This window comes from Ptychodera flava, chromosome 7 (genome assembly GCF_041260155.1).
Source record: "Ptychodera flava strain L36383 chromosome 7, AS_Pfla_20210202, whole genome shotgun sequence".
Lineage (NCBI taxonomy): Eukaryota > Metazoa > Hemichordata > Enteropneusta > Ptychoderidae > Ptychodera > Ptychodera flava.
Window position 1 is genome coordinate 897,099 of NC_091934.1, and position 21,851 is coordinate 918,949.

The window sequence follows — 21,851 nt, forward strand, 5'->3', positions numbered from 1 at the left end:
TTTTACTTCAGCCAATTCCCAATTTGCATATTTAATAAACTTTCCAAATTAGGGATATATATCTGAATGAACTTGATTGTAGTTGTTGAAACTTGCTATATACATCAAAGATACGGTGATTTAATATTATTGAAAATCAAAAAACATTTTTACTTCAGCCAATTCCTAATTTGCATATTAAATGAATTTTCATAATTAGGGATATATATCTGAACTGACTTGATCAAAATTGATGAAACTTGCTATGTACATTAAAGACACTATAATACAATATTATTGAAAGTCATTAAGCATTTTCTCATCATCCAATTCCTAATTTGCATATTAAATAAACTTTCCTAAGTAGAGATATATATCTGAATCAACTTGACCAAAGTTGACAAAACTTGCTACATATATTGCAGATACCATGATACAACATTGTTGAAAATCATTAAGCATTTTTACTGAAGCCAATTCCTAATTTACATATTTAATGAACTTTGCTTATTAGGGATATATACTGGATTTACTTGATCAAAGTTGGCAAAACATGCTATGTACATTAATGATTATAGCAGGTTAAAACAATATCAAAAGTCATTTCACATTTTCATGTCAGCTAATTTATAATTTGCATGTCTAATGAGCTTTCACAGCTCTGCATATATGGCTTGAAGGACTTGGCCAACGGTAATTACACTTGCTATATAAAGTGGTGATACAATGACAGCAGTCAAAGAACTTTAATATTTTTATTTTAGCTAATTACATATTTGTATACTTCATGACCTAATCGGCGGTGATTATTGTTCATTACGTTGATCATAATATTTTCAATGAAGTTGCAAACATGTGGCAAAGGTTAAAATTTACACATAACTGCAATATATAACGAAACACGTGAGCATTTTCAGTTCATATCTGGTTATGGAATTTTTTTTCCATTTTTCGTCATTTTTATTACTATTTTTTCAATCACAGAGCCATAACTCAGGCATATCTCAACTGATTTTATTCAAAGTTGGTACAAGGACATTGACCTATGTAATACATATGCACGTCGATTTGTTTTGTGATACGATCCAATATGGCCGCCAGGCGGCCATTTTATTACGATTTTTTCATGTACAGAGCCATAACTCAGGCACGTTTGAACCGATTTTATTCAAAGTTGGTACAAGCTTATTGACAAATGTCATAGCTGTGCACGGCAATTTGTTTTGTGATACGATCCAATATTGCCGCCAGGCGGCCATTTTGTTATGATTTTTTCATGTACAGAGCCATAACTCAGACACGTCTCAACCGATTTTATTCAAAGTTGGTACAAGGACATTGACCAATGTCATAGACATGCACGTCAATTTGGTTTGTCATACGATCCAATATGGCTGCCAGGCGGCCATTTTGTTACGATTTTTTCATGTACAGAACCATAACTCAGATATGTATCAAGCAAATTTATTCAAAGTTGGTACAAGGAGATTGACTTATGTCATACATATGCACGTAAAAATTTTTTGTGATACGATCCAATATGGCTGCTGTGTGGCCATTTTTTTTTGATTTTTTCATGTACAGAGCCATAACTCAGGCATATCTCAACCGATTTTATTCAAAGTTGGTACAAGGACATTAATCTATGTCGTACATATGTAAGTCAATTTGTTTCATGATATGATGCAATATGGCTGCATAGCAGCCATTTTGTTACTATTTTTTCATGTCCTTAGCCAAAACTAGGGCACGTCTCAACCGATTTTATTCACTGATTTTATTCGAACCTAGTAAAAGGACGTCACAGACCAAATTCATGAAGAGGACTCTATCCTCTCTGAGGATTTGTAATCAAAGTACCCATTAACAAGTGGGGACTGTGTCTTCTACGATGACTTGTTCTCTACATAACACAGCAGAGCTCTGTTGAGTTGCTTGTTTTTTCAAAACCGCTGGTCAGACAGCTTTAATATTTGGTTTACAGGTCGCTAGGACGACCTTAGTGAGATACTTTCATACAGTCAGGAAATACTTAATTTTGTATCCATGTCTATAGTAGCTTCAGGGACTTTGGCCCTATGTTTAGTGGATTATAGCATTGCTATAATCATGGTTAACTTCGGTGAATGGCACAGAGACCAGGACCACGGGCCTGTATAGGTCACCACACATCACTTTGTCTTACGACTTACTTTGTGTACTCCAGACGTAACCTAATCGCCACCTCTTTTCCTCAATCACTGTTATCTAAATTATTTGTGTCATCTCAGCTGAGTCATTACCCACATATCAATCCATGGTCAATCAACCCTGCACTTCAGCCATTTTAACATTTGCCACGCTCAAGTTCACCTCACAAAACTCCCACCCACCCTCCACTGAAAAAAAATGCAGAGTCTGACTTTCTTCACTGCAAGACAGTACATCACATGCAAAGAGAACTGTATCGATTTCTGTGTTTCATCAGTTTATCACGTAATAAAGTTGTATGGGGATACTGTCATGGGCCTGACGTGGGTGCCCGGTAACATGTTGCCCGATGTGCGGTGGGATCCCCTGAGGGACCCGTACTGCCATCCGGGCCGCTGCGACACCTCAATACCCCCGCCAGGGCAGTACTTGCATCCCGCTAACCGGCGCTGCCCTCCCCTGAGGTCACTCAAATGTGTGAGTGGCCTCGGGGCGAAAGGTAGTGGCGATGCTTGGATGTACCATCGCCCCTGGATTTCGGCCAAAACATGTCTCCGTGTCATTTTCCTGGGTTAATTGATTTTTTAGTTGATTTCAGTTAATTTTGCTAAATCTACCATCTGTGCATGCCCACTATGCAAGGACTAAATGGTAGTTGAAGAATCAAATTAATGCCATTTTGTTTTCACTATTGTCCGATATTTTATGTTTTAAACTTTTCCATGTGTATGGAAATATGTCTCATAAATATGTATTTGGCTGTGATGGTACTTTCGTCTCCAGTACACGTTTTGGTACGAAAGGCTCCTAACGACTGAAGAATAATAGCCTCAGTAGACGCTACTCAACGGGTACCAGCAAATCCCAACTAGTTAGCATTGTTTTGCCGTCGAGGACATGCCGTGCTTTTGAATTTTCCATCACTTATTCTGTCAGATGTGTGTCTGGCCCAATTGCTCTCAAATTTGGGTTGGATATTTGCAAGGGTGTTGTTACCCTTCTAATTTGTTGAAATTACGACAAAATCATAAAAAATCTTTTTTCTTTATAACTACTGGACAGACAGCTTTTACATTTGATGTACAGATGCCCAGGGATGACAATAGTTGGATATTTGGAAATTGTCCTGAAATATGCAAATTTGTATTTTTAAGACAATTTTGTCATTTTCAGTCAACAAAATGTATTTTAAATACAATTTTGTCATTTTCGGTTAAGAAAACTTGTTCTCAAAAACTACTTGTCTGATAGCTTTGTAATTTGGTTTTAAAATCCCAAAAATGTTATCACTTAGATAAATCTTCTGCTCAAAGTGTTGGGAAACCCCCAAATTTGAATAATTTAGGTCATTTTATCAGTCTGTGTTCTTGAATGACCTATACCTAGTGAGACAGTGGTTAAGGCTCTGAACATAATTTTGTCATATTGAGTATTAATTTGTAGTGAAATTTGATCCAGAAAACAAAGGTGAGGTTAATTTTTTCATTGCAGACTCTTCCATGTAATACTACAAGACCTGATAAGAAATTTTGATCCAGATTAATTCTATCACCCCAACACTCGAAGACATTTCACTATCTGTAACTAACTCAAGTGCTTTTTATATTCCAATGACAACACTGATAGCAATTAAAAAAATCCCCAAGGTTTAAAATAGCTCACCTACTCAGTGTTGTCCTTATATCTAAAAGTAGCCGGGTGGACTGCGACGGAGCGAAGCTACCGAGGGGCGAGTGAGCGTAGCGAACGAGGGGGGGAGAGCCGCGAGAGGGGGTGTCCCCCCTCTCGCAAGGCGAAAAACGAAATTTTGGAGTGGAAATGGTGTTCTCTGGTGGCATCTGAGGTGACATTTGGCTGAGACTGAAACAGTACTTTTGTTGTGTGTCTTAGACGTGGCTCACATACAACAAAACAAACAAACATGATTTTGTTTTATTTGTATTATTTATGACACACTTATGGTTTTATTTGCATTGAAGATTTAACATTTAATCTTAAATCTCCTGCAGTCTGCTCATTTCATTGCTCATTTCCCAAAATGAGGTTTGAAAATTCAAATACCGACAGTATTCTAATAAAACACATTCGCTGTTGTTTAAAAAACATCGGTAAGATAATTCACTGTCACATGTTCGCATTTACGCAAAAAAAATGCGTATATCGAAAACTCATAACAATGAAAAAATGCGTAGAGAGTCGATCCAATGTGTAATAATATTACGCATTGGATTGAGTCTCGACGCATTTTTTTTTATTATGAGTTATAATACGCAAACAATAATAGTTGCGAAAGCACTCTCCGCGACTTAGTCTCGCATGCCAGACCTCGAACCTGCATGCGGCGCGAGCGGCGAAGCTGTCCCCTAATTTGATCAAAGCAGATATGCAGCATGGCGTCGGAAGGAAACAACTCTTTTTTTAGCTCCGCTGTCAGCGACGCGGAGCTTATCAAATAGGTTGATTTTCCGTCGTCGTCCGTCGTCGTCCGTCGTCCGTCGTCCGTCGTCGTCGTCGTCGTCCGTCAACAATTGCCTTCTCCTCTGAAACTGCAAGTCCAATTGCTTTGAAATTTTATGTGCAGTTCACTTGGGGTGACCACACTTAAGTTTGTTCAAATCGTGGTGAAATTTGCATATTTGTATTTTTGGGGCAATTTTTGGTGTTTTTGGTAAAAAAATCTTCTTCTCTGAAACCGCTTGTCCGATTGCTTTGAAATTTAATATGCAGTTTACTTAGGGTGACTTCAGTCAGATTTGTTCAAATCGTGGTGAAATTTGCATATTTGTATTTTTAAGGCAATTTTTGTCACTTTTGGTAAAAAAAATCTTTAAAAATCTTCTTCTTCAAAACTACCAGTCAGATAGCTTTGATATTTGGTACATATGTCCCTAGGGATGATCTATTTCAGATTTGTTCAAATTGTGCAGAAATATGCAAATTTGCATTTTTAAGGCAATTTTTGCCATTTTTGGTCAAAAAATGTATTTCTCAAAAAGTACTGGTCTAATAGTTTTGAAATTTGGTATACACGTTTCTATAGATGAACTAAGTAATATATATTGAATTTTTGATGAAATCTGCAATTTTGTATTTTTGGGGCAATTTTTGCCATTTTTGGTCAAAAAATGTGTATTTCCAAAACTATTTATCTGATAGCTTTGAAATTTGGTATACAGGTTCCTACAGATAAACTACATGATATTTATTGAAATTGTGATGAAATCTGCAATTTTGTATTTTTGGGGCAATTTTTGCCATTTTTGGTCAAAAAATGTGTTTCTCAAAAATTACTGGTCTGATAGCTTTGAAATTTGGTATACAGGTTTCTACAGATGAGTTCAGTAATATATAATGAATTTCTGATGAAATCTGTAATTTTGTATTTCGGGGGCAATTTTTGCTATTTTTTGGTCAAAACGTGTATTTCCAAAACTACTCATCCGATAGCTTTGAAATTTGGTATACAGGTTTCTATAGATGATCCGAAATGATATTTATTAAAAAATAAAGATGAAATCTGCAATTTTGAATTTTTGGGGCAATTTTTCCCATTTTTGGTCAAAAAATGTGTTTCTCAAAAAAAGTACTGGTCTAACAGCTTTGAAATTTGGTATACAGGTTTCCATAGATGAAGTTATGAACTAAATTTGATCTCTTGAAATTATGATGAAATCTGGAATTTCATTTTTTGGGGCAATTGTTGCCATTTTTGGTCAGAAAATTTTATTCTCAAAAAACTACTCATTAGATAGCTTTGGTTGACATGTTCTTAGGGATGATCCGATGTGATATATTCAAAGTATGATGAAATCTTCAATTGGGTATTTTTGCAGCTTATTTTAGCCACTTTTTTCTGGCCTCTGCATTGAGCTTTCAAAGATTTCCACCTTCCTCATCAACATGTGTAAAAAATAGTTATTCTCTACATAAACACAGCGGAGCTATATCGGCCGCTAGGTCGCTTGTCTTCAAATTTGCTCCACAAGTCCGTGAAAAAATGATTCAGAGAGTCCATCAAAATACACTATCGGGCAACCCAACATGGAGAACATGGAGAGGCGCAGTGAAATTGAACCCAGGGGATCAGCGCCACAGTGAAGCCGTGAGGCGTGACGATGATGCGCCGGTCGGCAACGGTCGGCAACACACATGCCTGTGACCGTGGATTCTAGTACGTAAAAATAATCAATGAAAAAATACCCATTCAAATAAACAGTTGGTTCTAAAAAATTCAGTTCTAGCTCATTGTTTTTAAATCTAGAAAATGCGTCGCTATTGCTCTGAGAATAACTTGATTTGTTGAGAAGATCATACTCGTACTGACCGTTGGCAGCCAGCGCGGCGGAGGAAAACTAGCTGCGTCATGAACTTCGAATAGTCGATCAAAATCACATCTTTTCGGCGCTTTTTTCTCTCTACAAATTTAGCGAAATTGAAGTTTTTTATACATAAACTAAATGTATTGTTGGAATCAAGTATAGCTTTCGAACGGGCTTTCTTCGGGAAAAAATATTCCATCGGCAAGGTGCCGGTGGCCGACGCCACATTTCATTTTACGCTATCGTTAAAAATGACCTAAGATGACTTCATACTAATCAAACCAATTACACTGCTCGTTACAAAGACAACACCATAGACGCGTCCATCAGCCAATCACACTATTTAACAAATAAAAGATCGGACTCAAAAAGCCACAAACGGGTATTTAGAAACTGTTTTATGTTTCTGCAGTTCCATGCGGGGAAAAGGGTCGCGAAACTGCTAATCGTACGTGTGCCGTCTAACAGCTGGCAGTGCAATCCCGAAATTACAGGTCTATAAAAATAATCTACTTACGTTAAAAGTAGCCGGGAAAAAATGCAAAACAGCCGGGTTATTTACCCGGCACCCGGCTTCTAAGGACAACACTGCCTACTTTACATTTCCTGCCAGCTGGCCCTTATAGCTCTTTATATAAACATGGTCAATACCAAGGGGTGGAAAATTTGATATCAGAGAGTTGGTAACAAACAAACAAGCCACAGCCAGCCTCATCCACAACCTCGCCCATGGTGCTAACATCGGCTTCATTGGGAACTGCGCACCGCAACGTCAGTCAGCAACAATTGACCCGGATGCCGTCTCCATCGCCATAACAAAAGAACTGCACTTTGGCCACACAAAAGACCCACTCGCCGTGCCACCTCTGCCATGGAATGGCAAGAGAATGGAAAGAGATGTACCCAACATGAGTCGCCGGTTCAATTTGGGGGCATAGCTTCTGCAGTGGCACCGCCACAACCACTGCCGAAGCCGGCTTACCTGACTGGCTCATAAAGACACTGAGCAGATGGAGGAGTGACGCGTACCAGATCTACACCAAGACACCACGGGAGACCCTCTATGTAGTACCGAAGTTATGTGCGACTGGCTAAAAATTTGACTCGGTCAAAGGACTCGGTTCTCGTTGGACAATGCCAATGATGGAATAGTGCTACGTGAACTATAGAGACATGAAACGTTAGGAACAATGAACATATACTATGAGACATCTCCCAGTGGTGCATGGTCACCATGGGGGGGGGGGGCTGTATTACTGCTGCACCGCAGTCATTCATGCCTGCAGTTTGGCCCTAATTTGGGGGGTACTGTCATGGGTCTGCCGCGGGCGACCGGTAACACGTTGCCCGATGCACGGTACCCAGAGCCCGGTACCACCATCCAGGCCGCCATGACGCCTCGTTGCCCCCGCCATGGCAGTACATGCATAACCCTGGATTTCGGCCAAACACTTGTCTCCGTGTCGTTCCTTTGCGTTAATGGGTGATTATGGCTTTGCTATAATCATTGTTAACATCTGGAAGGACACAGGGTAAAGAGTTTAGACCTTGACATGTATGGGTCACCATGCGCCATCTACTCCTACCACTGGCTGATGCATTTGAGACGTAACCTTATCTACCAACTGTCTCATTTACCGTTATCTAAACAACTTGCGTCACCCTTTCCACGTCATTATCCATGCGCATATCAGTGTGGTCAAAACTATAGATCGTCCATTTCAACTTCTGCCACGCTCAAGTTCACACCACAAAATTCCCACCCAACCTCCGCAAAAAAAAAAAAAAAAGCCACGCTGCAGGGTAGCAGCTCACAATAAAAGATACTGTATGTCTCTATATCGCTTGCTTTACACAAAAAAGTTCCAGGGGAGTACTGTCATGGTTCTGCCGCGGGCGACCGGTAACACGTTGCCCGATGCACGGTACCCAGAGCCCGGTACAACCATTCAAGCCGCCATGACGCCTCGTCGCCCCCGCCATGGCAGTACATGCATAACCCTGGATTTCGGCCAAACACTTGTCTCCGTGTCGTTCCTTTGCGTTAACAGCATTTTTTTTTGCATTGTACCGTTCATACATGCACGTCGCGACACACACACCAATTTGTCGTGATCGATGCTGTGCTCTCATGACATTTTTACAAAAAGGTGACCCAATAAATCCAAACATGGAAACGTAAAAGGCATGTCCAAAGAAATTTTGAGTCGCTAAAACTATAGCTTTTTATCAAGAATCAAATGGGGATACCGTCGATTATTTTATTTATTGTAATGGCTCAGTAACATCGTGGCTCCAGTTGAGTCATAAGGCTCAATGTAGACATCGTACCTAGTACTGATGAGTGATGATCCCGGTTGGCAATAAACCTGAAATCTACACCTCAACTTAAATTCAACTGAATAAATGAGTACCATATAATCTTCGGGAAAAAGACATAGGAGGCACAAGCATAAAATTATTCACTTAACAACGATAAATTTCCTTCATCACACAAAAAGTTCCGTAAATTCTCGCTCGGAATCAAACCTTCAGGGCAAGGCTGTACCGAAGACATTATCTGTCAAGCTGTAAGCTTATTCATAAATCTGCAGTGCAGCGCTGTGGAATGCGATGTATTTCAAAGTTGATCAGTCAACACTCACAACAGATTAGAGTTTCCGTCAAGTAACAAAATTAGGACTTTGATATTTACAATGACAGATATCTCTCCCGTAAATACATCCTAATTTTGTTACCAGTTGGCAATAAACCCGAAATCTTCACTTCAACTCAAGTTCAACTGAATAAATGAGTACCATATAATCTTTGGGAAAAAGACATAGGAGACCGGCGGCAGCAGCGTTGTGGCCAAAAACATGCAATGAGGTACTATGTGTGTCATCGAACGGAATCTTTCGCGCTCGCCAAGGTCGTAAACTTGTGTGATATTTTCTAAAGCCACAGCATCTCTAAGAATGAGAATTACTGTTTTGATTGTGTCATTGCATTTACTTCATAAATCTATTTTGTAAATATTCTAAATAACTCTGAATACTATGGCTTTATCCTTTGCTAGCGCAGTGAAAGCTATGTCCGCCGATGGCCGACTTGCAATGGCATTGGTACAGTGTAAAACAATAATTGACACGTTCACATGACCGAATCCATATGTGTGATTAGTGGAGATACTATTTGAGGTATCAGAATTTCAACTTTATGGGATTTATGAATGAAAGTATCTCTGGGTGACGAGCTGCTTTATTCATTAAATGAACAAAGTAATCCACGTAAATAAAACACGAATTGCGACAAAATTCATGCAATTTGTTACAATAATTCTATGTCAAAATAAAAATAAGAAGACTGTTCTGTCCCATGAAATTTTTCTCTGTTTGACGTCATCGTATACTCATATTTTTCATGGAGCCGCACAACTTCTCACCTTCGGCTCGAAGTTGTACTGTTCCACAAATACCATGGGATTGTATCAAATATCTTCTACAAAACGTGGTCATAATCAGCACAAAATTTCAATATCAAGACTTTGTTAGAGGATCCTGATCAAAACCATTATTATTTTATTATACAGATTACAGTCACTGTTACCAAGGCCTTTATTGACTATATTCAAAACCAACCTATTGTGTTTGAAGTCTTTGGCCACTACCAGGCTCATCCATTGCACTTCCAAAGTCAACTCGCCTCAAGCAGGTAAGGAAAGACTAGTACTTTGAACATCAGGATTTCATTTCAATGCTGTGTCCAAAACTTAATTTAATCATTTTACATTGACTGCTGCCTATTGCCATGATTTTGTGTAGACTGTCTATGATTTTGTGAGGCATTTCATATTAAATTTGGCCTAGTGCAAAAAAAGCTGGTTTAGGAATATTGGTGTTATTATCAAAGTATCCATTAGGGGACGACTGCATTGACTTGCATGGTACCTGAAACCTGAGTCCTTGCCTGAGCAACGTGGGTGACAAACAGAAAACTTTTAATTCCCAAGGTGTGAATGTTCCATTGTTATGTTTATCTAATCCAGCTGGTGCTATTGCCATTGTATTAAAGGCAGGTCTGTGAAATTGATCCTCTTGGAAAGTAGGGTATTCCTAAGTTAATGGAGCCTTCCCGTAATGTCTATGCAATAATAATACACCTTGCAATGTTCATGTTTGTTTCAGTAGTAAAGGTAATAGTAAAAACCATTTTGTAATAGCTCTGATATGCCCTATTGTGAGAGACAGATGGTAAAGACACTATGCATAGATGGCAGTTTTCTATGCTTGCTATTGACGAATGTCCGTGTACGTATATTAGGGGTCTGTAAGTATGAGCCATACTGAACGCTTCTTCTGCCTTAAGAATACACAGTATTGCCAATAAAAGGATGTGTGCACTCAGTAGATATCTGGTACGCTATGTACATCCTCTATATCATCCATGTCTATAGTTGCTTAAGGAACATTGGCCCTATGTTTGTATAGTTAATCGCACGAGTAGGTGTGCCTACTCAGCCTTCAGCCTCGTGATGTTTACAAGTTCCTGACCATAAGTGTGGTGATTACAACTGTAACAGCTCACCTACGAGGTGCGATTAACGACTTATACCACGAAAAACAGGCCAATCTTCTCTAAAATTTGAAAATTACTACCAATAAATTGTCAACTTTTCATTTGAACACCCACAATGGAATGGCCGGAGCGACCCATTGTACGTCGAAAGGTTCACAGAGGTCATTATGCACCTGGCATGCGAGTTTGGGAGAATGACCTATCCCAGACAAGTAGGACAAGGGCTCTGGTGAACTGTAAATCTGCATTTGAATAAGGGCTACAGAGTGGTATAATGCACCTATGTAGAAGGAAACTGTTTTAGTCTTATTGGTTAAATAAAATGGCTTGTCTTACTCTGTCGTATTGGCTATTGGCTAGGGAGAAGGCATTCAATCTGTAGATGCATGTGATTGTCTCGTGGATGCATCAGGCTTTCAATGCCATTTTGGTGTTTTTGACTGGTCAAGATGGATCTTGTCAACTTGTCTGATCTGATGACCCTGGAGACTTCCTAGAGGTTCATGGACGGCCATGTAAAAACAACCAAAGTGGATTTTACACGGGCAAACTGCCCTATAAGAGCAGCCGCTTCTATTGTAACAGAGTTCATCCAATCCACAATGTGTAGTTTAACTTATAAAAAGAACTTGGCGATGATACCGCCGACAGGACTGTACTATCGACAACCCTTGCCAAGGGGTAATCAAGTTCTCCTACCAGAAAGTATGCGTCTTTACGTGAAGCAAATGTGCGAGATGGCTTGGATAGAAGGCCATCACACTGGGCATTCTGGCAAGGTAATTTATTCTTTTACTAAGATATTTATACAATCATAAAACGAATTCTGTAAAGTTATAAAATTAAATTCATTGATCAAAATATTTTGTTGTGTGTGTGGCAATATCACAGAATTTCTTTCCTGTATTCCACAAACGTATTTAATAAATAGGCTGTACTTATTTCCATGCTATTTGTGACATATGTTTTGTGTTTGATAATTTCAGGTGAATGTGGCATCATCTTTGTACCATCAGGAATTTGATGAGCAGCTTATCAAATAACAAACAGGTCCCAGATCAGATGACGGTTTACGCGCTTCAAATGTTTGTCGATCTCACTACAAAAGCATGTGTCGAATACATCTACCATTTTCATCTAGTGTTAAATCAGAGGAAGCTGTAAGTAAACCAGTTTCTTAAGTTGCTACGAAAACAACATAACAAAACAGACAGGATTGTCCAACCCAAAAAGACATCGAATCAAAAAATAGACAGATCTTCATCAACAAATCATGTTGCTTATATTGAGCATGGTTCAAAAAAAGTTAAAATTGAATTATAAAATGTGATGTTATAACATATCAGTTGAAGAATTGTCTTTATTGTGTTATTGAATGTGTGTGAATGCTTTAGGCATCTCGACTGGACCTATTGTTCTCATGCAAATTAGTAATCGTTCATACTTTTTTTCATATTTAAATAAGTAATCACTACACTTTTATTGATATGATAATGATTTTCTTTCATTAAAGTGTGGTGATTACTTATTTACATATGAATAAAAGTGTGACTGATTACTAATTTGCATGAGAACAATAGGTGGCCGTCGTGATTTCAGGGATAAATGGATGTCAAGAACAATAGGTCACATGACCTGGAGTGGTATAAATAAAAATATCGTTTACTCATAAACTTCCTATCTGATTGCTGTTGATTTCAGTAAACAGATTCCCAAATGTGTTTTAATAAAATTTCAAGAATTAATGTTATGGTGAAATTTTGAACATGCTCTTCATGATGATACTTGCTATAAATATTGATCTGATAGATATCTAATTGTACTGAGAAGCATTGAGCAGTGTCAAGTTAATTAATAGCTCATTTGCATATTCAATGAAGTTTGTAATTAGTCGTATAATTCCGAAATAACTACATGCACCAAATTTGATGAAATCTGCGGCAGATACTGATCCAACATATCTGACTGTGTTAAGAAGCATTTAGTAGTGTGAAGTTAATTAATGTGAGGTTAATTAAAGTTGCGATATGGACCAAAATTGTCAATTTTTTTGCAAAACTAAAGCAAAGAAACCATACAACGTTGATCGAAGTACTCTTCTTAGCAAAGCCTCTCACCAATCCCAGCACATAAACATGTTCATTTTGATATGTTGCGGCTGCCTAGAAAAGCTGTCTTGTAATCAAACTTTCAAAACAAAAACATGTTCATTTTGATATGTTGCGGCTGCCTAGAAAAGCTGTTTTGTAAACAAACTTTCAAAACAAAAACATTGACGTTTTCTGCTATGCACTTGACAAGTACCACCATAGACGTCTCCATAGGAAGGGCGATGTTGACACAATAACAGAACTTGACATGTATAACGAATAATTCATTGTAAATTTTGCGTTTGCCTAACTTTGGTAGCGTCACAGCGTTTCAGAAATATATTCATATTGATATGATAAAGTACAGCTTTGCAATTGATTGTGTGATTGATTTCTCTCACCGATACATAAGCGTTGTATGCACCTACTTTATACGGTCGATCGAGCGTCCAGACCACGTACACCATTCTGATTGTGTTCACTGCGTGCCTGACAGCGTTTCTGAAATCCTCTCCCTGTTGCAAGTTGTTACATTTTTCATATTAAAAGACAAGGTATCTGCATGCTATATTTATTTGAGTTCGTCTCCTAACTCCGATCAGAAATGAACTTAAACTTTTGATTGAGTAGTCATCAAAATTGCATTTAATGCCCAAAGTGCCTGCTCAGGATATCAATGAGACTACACTGAGACAAGGTGAAATGGCTGGGGTAGCAAACAAGCCATGCTGACATTAGTGACACTGCAATAGCAGATTCAACAGACATTCGTTTTCTTAAGGGTCTATGATTCAACTTCTTGCCAGTACCATTTGATTAAAAACCTTGCTTGGCCCTATATCTTCGCAGACTGCCGTAGCTGATTCAACTGTTGTCAGTGCATCTAAAAAATTTACCCAGTGCTTTCGCACTCACCCTCAAGCATTCGGCCAGTGGTGGCTTGGTGGGGGAAAGCACAATACACAGTGGCGACGTTGGTGTTTTCATGAGAAACTGTAGACACAGTCTAAAGTCTGCCTCCTCAAAGTGGTGCAATAGTCACTTGTCACTGTTTTTCTGCTTCCATCTTTTGATCTGACCAAACAATGTTTATTAGGCAACACTTTTGGCTGATTTCTTCGATTTTTACCAGGCTGAATCAGTCGGCAGAGACCTGGGACGCGGGCAGAGACATTCCCGATTGCTTGCCCATGCCATGCCCATGGGAAGGCTAGGCTTGTCGACACGATGTTGCGTTTTTTGCAAACCATTACCATGCACCAAATATGCATGCGTACATATTCAAATAGTGGAAATGAGGTTTCAAATTCTGTGCTTTACTCTCGCAAACAGTACAATGTACGTACCAAAACAGCAATTTATTCGGTAATTAAATCAATTTACTCAAATTAAAGTCATCCCCTATTCCTGTTAATGGGTGAATCTGAAAATGAGATAGTAACGGATATTTCTGTAAAGTTAAATCTTCAAAATATGATGTCTATTCTGATCCATTTTGCAACTTTAAGGGGTCATTTGAATATTAAATGAACTTTGTCTATATCTAATTGTTGCGTGAACCACTGCGCAGTGTCAAGTTAAATAATAGCACATTTGCATATTTAATGACATTTTGTAATAAGTCATATTACTCAGAAATAACAGCATGAAATTTGATGAAATCTGCTGTAAAATCTGATCCGACAGATATCTGACTGTGATGTGAAGCATTTATTAGTGTGAAGATAATTAGTAGTTCATTTGTATAATTAATGAACTTTATTATTAGTGATACAACTCAAAAATACGCTCGGGAAATGGCATATTTTTATCAATATCTTGCGATCTGCGTGCAGTCACCACATCAAATATCAACCGCTGGCATTAAAAAAATGTTACCAAGTACAGATGTTAAGCTCACATTGCTTTAACAGTAAAAAAGACGTTTATCAGTGTCAAGTTAATTAATGTGTAATTGCATATGTAATGAACTTTCCTAATTAGAGTGATAATCCACAAATACTGCGTTAAATTTGATGAAACTTGGTACAGATTTTGATCTCATAGTGTTTTAAATACAAATCAATGACACTTAGTGGTATCATTTATATAATATATATATATATATATATATATATATATATATATATATATATATATATATATATATATATATATTAATTGCTAGTTTGCATTTATATAATTGATTTTTGTTTTTAGGGTGAATATCCAAAGTACTGCATTAAACTTTATGAAATATGGTACTGGTGATAATCTATCAGCGTTAGGATAGGATGCAAAAATGTTTGGCAGCATCCTGTCCATTAAGTACTAATTGATTCATTTTAATGACCTTTTGTAATATTATGGCGTCTTACATTGGTTTTATGTTTTCACCACCATAGAACTCATTTTTGGCCATTAAGCCCTATCTGTATCTCAGTATTTTTAATTACAGACCTAATTAATGAAGAGGACTCTTTCCTCTCAGAGGACTTGTAATTATACAAGTTGGGACTGTGTCATTGTCAATGACTTGTTTTTATGTACGGAGCCATTACTCAGGCACATCTCAACTAATTTTATTCGAAGTTGGTACAAGGACATTGACCTAATGTCATACATGTGCACATCAATTTGTTTAATGGCATGTAGCAGTATCATGTCAATTATTGAATTTTCATAATTAGTCTGATATGTCAAGAAATACTGCATCAAATTTCATGAAACTTGGTACAGATGTTAAGCTCACATTGCTTTAACAATGAAAAAGACATTTATCAGTGTGAAGGTAATTAATTTGTAATTGCATATGTAATGAACTTTCCTAATTAGAGTGATATATCCACAAATACTGCGTTAAATTTGATGAAACTTGGTACAGATTTTGATTTCATAGTTTTGTAAATACAAATCAATGACTCTCAGTGGTATCATTTATATATATAAATTAATTGCTAGTTTTTGCATTGACATAATGGATTTTTGTTTTAGGGTGAATGTCCAAAGTACTGCATCAAACTTTATGAAATATGGTACCAGTGATAATCTGTCAGTGTTAGGATAGGATGCAAAAATGTTTGGCAGCATCCTGTCCATTAAGTACTAATTGATTCACTTTAATGACCTTTTGTAATTAGTATGGTGGCTTACATTGGTTTTATTGTTTTCACCATCATGGAGCTCATTTTTGGCCATTAAGCCCTATCTGTGTCTCAGTATTTTTAATCACAGACCTAATTAATGAAGAGGACTCTTTCCTCTCAGAGGACTTGTAATTAAAGGACAAGTGGGGACTGTCATTGCCAATGACTTGTTATGTGTAGGAGTGGTGGCAGTGACCGAAACAGCCTACTCCACTTACCTTGAGTCATTTCCAGTCATTGTTTATGAACTGATACATATTTGCAGACCTGCTGGAACCATGAAGGACTGTTGAAACATTCCTCTGCTAAGCCAGTTCCTAAAAGTTGACCTCCAGTACCTAAAATTGCAGACCTTATTTACTTTTGTCATTCTTGTTTTTCTAGTTTAAATATTTCTTGGATGGACCAATTCAAACCCAATATGAGCACGCTGTCCTTGTTCATGTACAGAGCCATAACTCAGACATATTTCCACCAATATCATCCAAAGTTGGTACACGAACATTGACCCATGTCATACATATGCACATCAATTTGTTTCACAATGAGTATTAGTATCATGTCAATCATTTAATTTTCGTTATTAGGCTGATATGTCAAGAAATACTGCATCACATTTCACGAAACTTGGTACAGATGTTGATTTCACAGTGTTGTAATACAATTCAATGACACTTAGGGGTATCGTTTAAATTAATTGCTCCTATGCATTTACATTAATGAATTTTTGTTTTTAAAGTGAATGTCCAGAAGCACTGCATCAAACTTTATGAAATATGGTACGGGAGATAATCTGTCAGTGTTATGATACTGATAGTATGCAAATATGTTTGGCAGCATCCTGTCGATTAATTACTAACTTCTCATTTAATGACCTTTTTTAATTAGGATAGCGGCCTACATTGGTTTTCTGTTTTTTACCACCATAATATATATTATTACATATGTACCACAGTTTACTCGCATCGAAGCGCGCGTGTACTACCGGTATTTGCACTGCAGTGCAATACCAAAAACATTATGCCGTTCCTTTATGTTAATGAGTATTTACCAATTTTGTCTCGGAACTACTTTTGTTTGTAAACACAAAAATTGTCGTCTGCATAATTTCATATCAGTTCGGAGGCTGTTGCAAGTTATTAGTTACCCCATAATGGATAGCTGACCGATAAAATTTACGACAAAGAAAACTGCATTTATTTATCTCAGTGTGAGGATGACTTTTATTATCCAGAAGAGCAGTCCGTCGTCAGCGAAGCAAAATCGACACTGACAACGCAAGACGTCAGCTCAACGGAGCCACTACCTGGTCCAAGTACAAGTACAACGTCAGGTGTAGCTGTCAAGCAAAGATTCGCAAGTGTTTTAACTGAAGATGAACCATCAAATTGCTCTTCAAAAAAACACAAATACCGCCAACAAGACCAGGCGTGAGGTAGCTGTCTTCAACGAGTGGAAAATAAATATGACAGCTGAACGACGGCCTCTGCATGAAATACCACCCGCGGACCTTGATAACTTACTGGCATCATTCTTCTGGTCAGTGAAAATGAAGAATGGAAAAGAGTACGAGCCAGACTCGCTGTCAAGTTACCAGAAAAGTATAGATAGACATCTCCGAGAAATGAGATACAATAAGAGCATAATTCGAGACGACGAGTTTCAAAGAAGCAGAGAATCACTCACTGCCAAGCGCAAGAAATTAAAAGCGGAAGGAAAAGGAAACATGCCATGCAAGGCATCTGCTTTGACGGAGAGCGACGAGACCAAACTTATTGAAAGCGGCCAACTTGGCACTTCATCGCCAGATGCAATCATCAACACAGTTTGGTTTAATATGGCGAAGCTGTTCGGTCTTCGTGGAAGTAACAAACACCACCAAATGACATGGGGTGACATCGTCGTTAAGCAAGATCAACGCGGCGAATATTTGGAGTATAATGAAAGAGTCACGAAGACGCGCAAAGGTGAACCGGGAAACACACGGAAATTTTCACCAAAGGCATATGCGGTACCGGACAATAAAAAAACGGAGTGTCTATTGACACCCGGGTGTCAATAGCCAGAAGCTGCCCTATATGGCTATTGACACCCCTCGACCCGCGACCCTACTCGAATACCTTCAGAACCGAGCTAAGTTACGTTGTTCATTTCTTGTTTCAGACAAGTTGATGCCCACTTTTTGCTGTAGTGGGTAGGCCTACAGCTTTAATAAGGTAAAGTAACTGTGTAATGTTGTAGAATCATATCGACAGCTCGGGGTCAATAATTTTTTTCCTCGGGCGAAGCTTGTCGAACAACATTTGACCCGAGTTGCGGAACCTTTGAACACATGCGGACATACTACGTAACACCGACAAGGACCGACAATAGACCGACAAGGACCGACATGTGATTGACAAGTTGAATTAAACATTAAAACCATTCTTTTTCGATGTTTTGGTTTTAAAATGTCATTTTCTACTATTTTGGTGAATATAAACGCGATTAATAAACGACGATTGACCGATCGGCATTGAAAAAGGAGAACGAAATATCGGCCAACAAGTAAATCGTGTATTGAAGCAGGTCTATTGTGTTGATTGGTGTAGATTTTGTTTGTTTTTGTTTTTGTGGTTGTTTCTGTGTTGAGGTCGTTGGTTTTCTGGTTTTCTTCAAGTAGCCGAACACTTCGTTGCTTATGCGATCTGAACTGGGTTGAGAGGTCGAAAAAGTGAGATCTGGAGACTTACTTTTTCCGTTTCTTGAGTTAGGTTGTGTTGCTGTATGAGAGTCGGGTCTTCGTCGTCTGATGACTGGAAAGGTGTCTCTACGAGCTTCAGTGCCATTCTATCGAATGTATGTTGGAGAAGGCAAATCATTGCCCAATTTATGGTAGATAGACAGGAAGTCTATTGTTATAGGAGTGTTTTGTGATTGGACGGTTGTTAAATAGACTGTCTGTGATTGGTTGTTATTTCAAACGATTTGATTGGTTCCTGTGTCGGATTCGATGATCCTGATTTTTGTTTTTTGTTCAGGAAAGGGAAAGATAGGTGACTCGGGTTTTGTAAGACCATAGCATGTTTTCCCGCCACTTTTTTGTATTGTTGTAATGATGGTTTGTTATTGCGTTCGTGATGATAGATGAGGGATACTGAAGGGTATTCTCGGGTTTGCCCACTTTCGACTTAAATCTGCTAGGCAGAGATAAGTAGTAAAATCGAATGTATAAAGTGTGAAAGAGGCTGCCCACCTAACTATCCAAAATGTTTTTGTGTCAAGTTTGTGTTTAGTTCGTTTCAAAATGTGTTCCTACATTCTTATCCGATTGTTTGTGTTAATAAAAATTGTTTGTTTCGCCTCGGATATTTGTAGGGAAGTTTGGATTAGTGTTTACGGTAATGTTTTGTTTGTGTGGGGAAAGCTTATGGCGAGACGCAGCCGGACCTATGGTGTTACAATGTTGATAGAGTGGCCCTTTGACGCTAGCGTTTCGAAACCCGAGTGTGGTTTCTCATCAGTCGCAGTGTAGATTCTTTCCTTTGTTTGGTTTGTGAAAAATTATTTTAATGGGTTTTAGTGATCTTGCTCATCGAATAGCGAGGCAAGAATATCAATGTTTGGGTCTCGTTGTGAGTCCATTTGGTGGTCTGGTTTGTTTGTTTTTTGTTTCTCCACTTCTGTGAATTTTGTTTTGACTAGTGTGTCTTTTAGGTTTTTGTTTCTCTTGTAGGCAATGATTGGTGATTCTGGAAATAGATTCCTTAGAGTTGAGTCCTTCTCAAGTTCGGCCCAATGTTTCAAAAGAATTGCTTTAAGATCTTTTGTTTTTATGTAGGGGCTGTATGTTGTACTGAAGATGAGTTTGTTTGATGTTTCTTTACGTGTAATTGTACGGTTTGTTAGTGTATTACGAATACTGTGTTTATTTTGTTTGTTATATTCGTAATTTCGTTGTTTGTGTATTCTCTGTCGAGTAGTTTGTTTCTGAAGAGAGCGACTTTTTTAGTAAAGTCGTCATTGTTGTTACAAGTGCGAGCGTATCGAAGGATTTCACCTTTGATAAAGCCATTAAATGTTGCTGTCGGGTGACACGATTCTCTATGTAGAAATTGGAATGTGTCTGTTGGTTTAGTATGTGTTTTGATGTCGAGGATATTCTCTTTGTGGTATCTTGCACCTTTGAAAACTACTACATCTAGGAATGTAATTTCTTGTGTTGAGTTTTCGTATGAAAACTTAAACGTTGGGTGCATTGTGTTGATTTTTTGAATGAAATTAGTGAGTTCGGTTTGTGTTCCCAGAAAGATTGTAAAGACATCATCTCTGAATCTTTTCCAGAAGTGAATGTTGTTGTTGTTGTTTACGATTATTTTCTTTTCAAGTTCATGAAAAGTAATGTCGGCAATTTCCGGCGACGCATTCGATCCCATGCTACAGCCGCGGGTTGACGGAAGTATTGCTTGTTGAATTCAAAACTGTTGTGTTTTAGAATTAGTGAAAGCATTTCTATTAAGTCTTCCGTTGGTGGTTTTTTTGATACCGTAGTTTGTTTGAAGCGAGGTTTGTGAGTTTAATGTTTCACTGACTAGCCGAACCGCTTCGTCGTGAATTGTGTTTGTGTACATCGATACTACGTCAAGTGTTACAAGAAATGCATGTTGGGGGACATTTGTTTTTTCTATTTCTTGTATGAAATTTGTTGTGTCCTTTAAATACGTTGGTTGTTGCTGGACCAATGGTTTTATGAAGTAATCCAAGAATTCTGAGATTCTGTTAGTGGGACTGGAGCAGCCACTAATTATTGGTCTTCCTGCAAACGTTGAGTTTTCGGGCGGCGGTTTGTGAATTTTAGGTAGTAAGTACCACTGCGGGGTACGGATTTTTATGTTTTTTGGATCGAGATACTTATAAGTATCATGGTCGATGTGTTTTTTCTCGTACATTTTGTTTAATAGTTCGTGTACTTTGTTTACTGTTTGTTCTGTGTCGTCACTGTCTATTTGTGTATAATACTGAGTGTTGCGTAATTGTCTTTCGCATTCGTGTACGTAATCTTTTGTGTTTACAATGACGATGCCTCGACCCTTGTCGAAGGATTTTATTGTAATTAGCCTATTGTTTGCAAGCTTGTTTATCGCGATTCTTTGAGCACGCGACATGTTCTGTTTCCTTGTTTGAAAGGGTATCTCTAGAAGTGCGAGTTTTGTCGCTTCCAGATAGCTTTCGAGTTTTGTGTTTTCTGTTGTTCGAGGAGTCCAGTTTGATTTTTCTTTGAATGGTTGTTGTTGCGATTGTTTGTGCCTCATGATATAGCGTAGTCTCATTATGCGACTATATTTGTTGAAATCATGAAGTAGTTTTTCTGTTTGGTTTCGTTGGCGTCGGAATAAATTTTAGGCCTTTGCCTAGTGCTATTATTTCGGTGTTGTTAGTTTGAGTGATGAGAGATTTTTGATGAATTTCATGTTGTTGTCGGCATTTCTTTGGATGATAGCCGATTTATTTCTGCGGCTCTTTTGTCTGTTCCGGTGTTTATTCATTTTGTTTTTAGTTTTTTTCGTGTTGTATTTCTTTCTTATGTTGTTACGGTTTTTGTTATTTCTTTT

At 38.0% G+C, this 21,851-nt stretch overlaps 1 protein-coding gene across 16 annotated transcripts in view; it reads left to right on the forward strand.

The window, feature by feature from the left end:
• The window catches only part of LOC139137831 (kinesin-like protein KIF1A), a 668,091-nt gene that overhangs the window by 370,284 nt on the left and 275,956 nt on the right, over positions 1–21,851 (forward strand). For all 16 annotated transcript variants that reach the window (XM_070706099.1, XM_070706106.1, XM_070706100.1 and 13 more), the window contains one exon: positions 10,060–10,181. In XM_070706099.1, the coding sequence (XP_070562200.1) occupies positions 10,060–10,181 (122 nt within the window). The remainder of the gene's footprint in view (positions 1–10,059; positions 10,182–21,851) is intronic.